General features: G+C 52.2%; 1 protein-coding gene across 1 annotated transcript in view; it reads right to left on the reverse strand.

The window, feature by feature from the left end:
- Positions 1-7,500, reverse strand: part of DHRSX (dehydrogenase/reductase X-linked) — a gene marked incomplete at its 5' end in the record, with an annotated part of 41,142 nt that overhangs the window by 3,977 nt on the left and 29,665 nt on the right. Inside the window, 2 exon segments of the mRNA XM_079766105.1 lie at positions 3,846-4,053; positions 7,057-7,158. Coding sequence (XP_079622231.1) covers positions 3,846-4,053; positions 7,057-7,158 — 310 coding nt within the window.

Below are 7,500 nucleotides of genomic sequence, written 5' to 3' on the forward strand. Positions count from 1 at the left end.
CTAACCTACCGGTCAGAGCATCTGCCCCCTGGTGGTCAGTGCACGTCATAGCGACTGGTCGACCGGTCGACTGTCTGCCCCCTGCTGGTCAGTGAATGTCATAGCGACTGGCCGACCAGTTGATTGTCTGCCCCCTGGTGGTCAGTGCATGTCATAGCGAGCGGTTGAACAGCTTTAGCATATCATTAGCATATTACGCTTTGATTGGTTGAATGGCTGACCGGTCGACCGGACACTTAGCATATTAGGCTTTTATTCTATAGGATATTGTTATTGATTTTGGAGAGAGAGAGGAAGGGAGAGGAAGAGAGAGAGAAACATCCATGAGGAGAGAGAATCATGGACTGGCTGCCTCCTGCACGCCCCCTACTGGGGATGGAGCCCACAATCTGGGCATGTGCCCTTGACCGAGAATCAAACCCTGACCTCCTGGTTCATCGGTCAACGGTTAACCACTGAGCCACGCCGGCCGGGCTGAGCCAATTTCTTAAAATCAATTGCTCACTCCATCTCTCCATCTCACTCTCTATCTCTATCTTTGTCTCTCTCACATATACATATACCAGTATATTTTACATTTATATATATATAGTATATATATATATATATATATATATATATATATATATATATATTAATTATACGGATGTATAATGTAGTGAATCATGTATAGCTTTTTTTTTGCCTTGTCTCCCCCAATCTACAATTTATATGTTATTCGTTCTATTAATCCTCACCCGAGGATATTTTTCCATCGATTTTTTAGAGAGAGAGAGAGGGAAAGACAGAGAGAAACATCGATGTGAGAGAGAGACACATCGATGGGTTGCCTCCTGCACACACCCCAAGACCAGGGCCCAGGCCGGGGAGGAGCCTGCTACCAAGATATGTGGAATCCATGACCAGGAATCGAACCCGGGACCCTCCAGTCCGCAGGTCGACACTCTATCCACTGAGCCACACCGGCTAGGGCTCCCATTGATTTTTTTAGAGACTATAGGAGAGGGAAGAGAGAGCGAGAGAGAGAGAGAGAGAGAGAAACATCAATGTGAGAGAGACTCATTGAGGGCTGGAGCTCTAACCAGTGAGCCGACCGGTGTGGCTCAGTGGATAGAGCGTCAGTCTGCGGACGGAAGGGTCCCGGGTTCGATTCCGGTCAATGGCATGGACCTTGGTTGCGGGCACATCCCCAGGTGGGGGGCGTGCAGGAGGCAGCTGATTGATGTTTCTCTCTCATGGATGTTTCTAACTCTCTCTCCCTCTCCCTTCCTCTCTGTGAAAAAATCAATAAAATTATATTTAAACAATAAAAATAAAAATAAACAAAGCCACTCACTCACTCCGTCATAAGCCCATTTGACTGATGACCCACTTTTTTTTTTTTTCTCCCCAGTTGGAACCTATCCCAGCAGAGGGAGGTTCAAAAAGACGCCCAGATTTCTGGCCCCGGGTCCCGACTCTGTGATTTATGCTTTTCCAAGAAGGCTCGAAGCCCGCGCCAGCCGGTCCGTCTGCCAGAGCCACAGGCATTACAACTGCTGTTGGCAAGCCGAGAGCCAACTCTTGTTTTTTAAAGATTTTAAAAATATATTTATATTTTATTGATTTTTTACAGAGAGGAAGGGAGAGGGATAGAGAGTCAGAAACATCGATGATGAGAGAGAAACATCCATCAGCTGCCTCCTGCACGCCCCCCACTGGGGATGTGCCCGCAACCAAGGTACGTGCCCTTGACCGGAATCGAACCCGGGACCCTTCCGTCCGCAGGCCGATGCTGTATCCACTGAGCCACACCGGTCAGGGCCTACCTCATTCTTTTCTATTTGTTTAATCCTCACATGAGGATATATTTTCCATGCTTTTCTTTAAAAAAATGATTTTTTAGTTTTATTTATTTTTGAATAGTTTTATTTTATATTATTTTTAAATACATTTTTATTGATTTCAGAGAGGACGGGAGAGGGAGAGAGAAACATCCACGAGGAGAGAGAATCATGGATCAGCTGCCTCCTGCACGCCCCCTCCTGGGGATGTGCCCACAACCAAGGTCCATGCCCTTGACCGGGAATCGAACCCGGGACCCTTCCGTCTGCAGGCCGACGCTCTACCCACTGAGCCACACCAGTCAGCGCCCAACTCTTTCTTTTCTATTTGTTTGATCCTCATATGAGGATATATTTTCCATTGCTTTTCTATAAAACAATTTTTTTACCTTTTAATTATTTTTAAATATTTTTATTTTATATCATTTTTTTAAACACATTTTTATTGGTTTCAGAGAGAAGAAGGGAGAGGGGAGAGAGAGAGCTTGAGACATCAATGGACCGGCTGCCTCCCGCACGCCCCCTACCGGTTAGGGATGGAGCCCACAACCCGGGCCTGTGCCCTTGACCGGGAATCGAACCCGTGACCTCCTGGTTCCTAGGTCGACGCTCAACCCACTGAGCCACACCGGCCGGGGCCTACGTGGATGAATTCTTAAGCGAATCTGCCGTCCCATTTCCCGGGGTGGGTGGGTGATGGCCCAGCAGCTTTTGGAAGACGCTCCTCTCTCTCCCTCCAAAGCAAAGCCTATTCTTCAACGCCCGCCGCGTGGGAAATGACGGTGATTATCGATGACCGTTATCTATTTCCCATCAGACTCTCTAGGATGGATTGGGGGGGGGGGGAAGAAAAAAAAAAAGCCAGCCATCAGCAGACGCGGTCGCTACAATGATCGCCCAGGAGACGGGTTCGATAAAAAAACGGGTGGGGCGCCCCGGCCGGTGTGGCTCAGTGGTTAGAGCCCCCGCCCATATTACGCTTCATCTCTTAGGGGCGACCTTCGAATTCCCCATTAAAGGGCACGTGACTGGGTCACAGGTTCGAACCCGGCTCGTGGTCAGAGTGCGCGCAGGGGGCCACGGATTGGAGGGTGTCTCTCTCACCTCGATGTTTCTCTCTCTCTCTCTCTCTTTTTCCTTTCTCCTCCACTCACTCTAAAAAGTAATGGAGCCCTGGCCGGTGTGGCTCAGTGGATAGAGCGTCGGCCGGCGGACTGAAGGGTCCCGGGTTCGATTCCCGACCAAGGGTACATGTCCGGGTTGCGGGCTTGATCCCCAGTAGGGGGCGTGCAGGAGGCGGCCGATCCGTGATTCTCTCTCATCATCGATGTTTCTCTCTCTCTCGCTCTCCCTTCCTCTCCGAAATCAATAAGAATATACTTAAAAAATAAATGAAAATAGTCCTGGCTGGTGTGGCTCAGTGGATAGAGCGTCGGCCTGTGGACTGAAGGGTCCCGGGTTCGATTCCCAGCCAGGGCACATGCCTGGGTTTTGGGCTCGATCCCCAGTAGGGGGCGAGCAGGAGGCAGCCGATCCATGATTCTCTCTCCTCATGGATGTTTCTCTCCCTCCCTGCCTCCCTCCCTCTCTGAAATCAATAAAAATATACTTAAAATATAAAAAAATATATAAAGTATTGGGGAAAAATATCCCCCAGTGAGGATTGTCAAGAATAAATAAAGGTCGTGCCGTAGCCGGTGTGGCTCAGTGGATAGAGCGTCGGCCTGCGGACGGAAGGGTCCCGGGTTCGATTCCTGGTCAAGGGCATGGACCTTGGTTGCAGGCACATCCCCAGTGGGGGACGGGCAGGAGGCAGCTGATGGATGTTTCTCTCTCATCGGTGTTTCTGACTCTCCGTCCCTCTCCCTTCCTCTCTGTAAAAAATCAATAAAATATCTTTTTAAAAAAAGAAAGGTCGCGATGCGAGAACAATCGTTGATCTGGTGGGGAGGGCGCTGCCTGGCGTGTCCGAGCGCCTGGAGGAGCGGGTGACCTTGAACCCGATGCCTTGCCGTCACCCACCTGCTCTGAAGGTCGTCCAGGTCCAGCTCGCCGACGTAGTGCGTGGCCGAGGACAGGGTCACGACCCTGGCCTCACGCCCGGGGCGTCCCGACCGCCTCAGCGTGTCCAGGAGCAGGTTGGTGAGCAGGAAGTGCCCCAGGTAGTTCAGGCCGAAGTGTTCCTCGAACCCGTCCTCCGTCTCCCTCTGCGGGACCATCATCACGCCGGCTGGGGACACAGGGAAGGGGGGGGGTTGGGGGGAGATCAGCCAGGGTGGGGAAGGCCTGTCCCACACGGAGGCAGCAATGGCCCTGGGTTTCAGGAGAACCAGACGGTCTCTGGTCCTGGAGATACCAGCTTCATCTGGAAGGTCGCCCGGAAGGATGTCCGGTCTAATTAGCATCTGATAGGTCGCCCGGAAGGACATCCGGTCTAATTAGCATCTGAAAGGTCGCCCGGAAGGACGTCCGGTCTAATTAGCACATTACACTTCGTCCGGAAGGTCGCCCAGAAGGATGTCTGGTCTAATTAGCATATTATGCCTCATCTGGAAGGTCGCCCGGAAGGACATCCGGTCTAATTAGCATATTACGCTTCATCTGGAAGGTTGCCCGGAAGGACGTCTGGTCTAATTAGCACATTACGCCTCGTCTGGAAGGTGGCCCAGAAGGACGTCCAGTCTAATTAGCATATTACGCCTCGTCTGGAAGGTCGTCCGGAAGGACGTCCGGTCTAATTAGCACATTACGCTTCATCCAGAAGGTCGCCTGGAAGGACGTCCGGTCTAATTAGCATATTACACTTCATCCGGAAGGTCGCCCAGAAGGACGTCTGGTCTAATTAGCATATTATGCTTCATCTGGAAGGTCGCCTGGAAGGACGTCTGGTCTAATTAGCACATTACGCTTTGTCCGAAAGGTCGCCCGGAAGGACGTCCGGTCTAATTAGCCTCATCCGGAAGGTCACCCGGAAGGACCTCCGGTCTAATTAGCATCTGAAAGGTCGCCTGGAAGGACGTCTGGTCTAACTAGCACATTACGCTTCATTCGGAAAGTCACCCGGAAGGATGTCCGGTAATTAGCATATTACACTTCATCCGGAAGGTCGCCCAGAAGGACGTCCGGTCTAATGAGCACATTACGCTTCATCTGGAAGGTCGCCCGGAAGGACGTCCGGTCTAATTAGCACATTGCGCTTCACCTGTAAGGTCGCCCGGAAGGACGTCCGGTCTAATTAGCACATTACGCTTCGTCCGGAAGGTCGCCTGGAAGGACGTCCGGTCTAACTAGCACATTACGTTTCGTCCGGAAGGTCGCCCGGAAGGACTTCCGGTCTAATTAGCAAATTATGCTTCATCCGGAAGGTCGCCCGGAAGGACGTCCGGTTTAATTAGCACATTACGCTTCATCCGGAAGGTCGCCCGGAAGGACGTCTGGTCTAATTAGCATCTGGAAGGTCAACCCGGAAGGATATCCGGTCTAATTAGCATATTACACTTCATCTCTTAGGTCGCCCGGAAGGACGTCCGGTCTAATTAGCATATTACACTTCATCTGGAAGGTCGCCCGGAAGGACGTTCCGGTCTAATTAGCACATTACGCTTCATCTGGAAGGTCGCCCGGAAGGACGTCCGGTCTAATTAGCATATTACGCTTTTATTAGTATAGATGACTAGAGGCCCGTTGCAGGAAGATTCGTGCCAGAATAGGCCTTCCTTCCCCTGGCTTCGGTCCTGCACACCCGGGAGCCTGCAAGTCCTCGCTCCCGGCCGGAGTGCGGCTCCTGTAACTCCCTCCGCCCCCCGCCCCCTCCCTCATAGCAGGCATCCCGCCCCGCCCGGGAGCTCCGCGCCTGCGTATGTAAATTAACCCGCCATCTTTGTTGGGTTAATTTGCATACTCACTCCTGATTGGCTGGTGGGCATCGCGGAGGTATGGTCAATTTGCATATTTCTCTTTTATTCATGTAGGTGAGAGGCCCAGTGCACGGATTCGTGCACTGGTGGGGTCCCTCGGCCTGGCCTGCGCCCTCTCGCAACCTGGGACCCCTCGGGGGATGTCAGAGAGCCGGTTTCGGCCCGATCCCACAGGCCAGGCCGAGGGACCCCACGGGTGCACGAATTTGTGCTCCGGGCCTCTACTTTTTCATATATTTTTATTGATTTCAGAGAGGAAGGGAGAGGGAGAGAGAGAGAGAGAAACATCCATGATGAGCGAGAATCATGGGTCGGCTGCCTCCTGCACGCCCCCTACTGGGGATGGAGCCCACAACCCGGGCAGGTGCCCTTGACCGGGAATCGAACCCGGGACCCTTCAGTCCTCAGGAAGATGCTCTATCCACTGAGCCACACCGGCCAGGGCCCAAGGATATTTTTCCCATTGATTTTTAGAGAGAGTGGAAGGGGGAGGGAGAGAGACAGAGAGAAACACTGATGTGAGAGAGACACATCGATGGGTTGCCTCCCACATGTGCTCTTAAGCCTGCAACTGAGGTACGTGCCCTTGACCGGGAATCGAACCCGGGACCCTTCCGTCCGGGGGCTGATGCTCTATCCACTGAGCCACACCAGCTGGGGTACTTACTCTTTTGTATAATATTTTAAGGGAATGCTTAGCCCCTTAATGTTGCTCAGCGGTTGAGAGTCAACCTATGAACTAGAAGGTCAGGGTTCGATTCCCAGTCAGGGCACATACCCGGATTGTGGGCTCGATCCTCAGTAGGGGGCGTGCAGGAGGCAGCCGATCTCTCTCTCTCTCTCTCTCTTTCTCTCTTCCTCCCTGAAATCAATAAAAAATATATATTTAAAAAATCCTATATAGCCCTAACCGGTGTGGCTCGGTGGATAGAGCGTCAGCCTGCAGACTCAAGGGTCCCGGGTTCGATTCTGGTCAAGGGCATGTACCTTGGTTGCGGGCACATCCCCAGGTGGGGGTGTGAAGGAGGCAGCTGATGGATGTTTCTCTCTCATCGATGTTTCTTAACTCTCTCTCCCTCTCCCTTCCTCTCTGCAAAAAAAATCAATAAAATATATATTTTTTAAAATCCTATATAATAAAAGGCTAACATGCAAATTGTCCCCTCCACCGGGAGTTCGACCGGGAGTTCGACCAGGGGGCGGGTCTGGCCAGCCAACCGCCCACAGCCCCGCCCCATCGGCCCGATTGGGGGCGGGCCGGCTAGTCAATAATCAATAAAATAAAAAATCGACCTCTGGGACTCATCGGAACCCACCGTTGTTGACCAGCACGTGGAGGGGCAATTTCTTCTCCTGGAACTTGAGGACGAACTCCCGGACAGACCGCATGGAGGCCAGGTCGCAGTAGGCAAACTCCACTGGAAAAGACAGGGGACGCCCGGTGAACTTCCCAGCATCCCCTGAGGCCAAGACGGCGTCTACACAAATTCACTTACACCCCCACCTGGGAAGGAAACGGGGTGAGAGAAAGCAGAGAGGGGCAACATGGAGAATGAACCCCAACAGGACCCTCAGGGACTTATCACCCGGCATGAGCCCCCTCCCAGGGTGGGTGGGGGGTAGGGAGAGAAGAGGGGGGTACCTGGGACTTTTCTATCCACTGAGCCAATCCAGGCAGGGCTAATGGACTATTTTTTAAAATATTTTTTTTATTGATTTCAGAGAGGAAGGGAGAGAGAGAGAGAATCACGGATCGGCTG

The sequence above is a fragment of the Cnephaeus nilssonii genome, assembly GCF_951640355.1.
Source record: "Cnephaeus nilssonii genome assembly, chromosome: Y".
NCBI lineage: Eukaryota > Metazoa > Chordata > Mammalia > Chiroptera > Vespertilionidae > Cnephaeus > Cnephaeus nilssonii.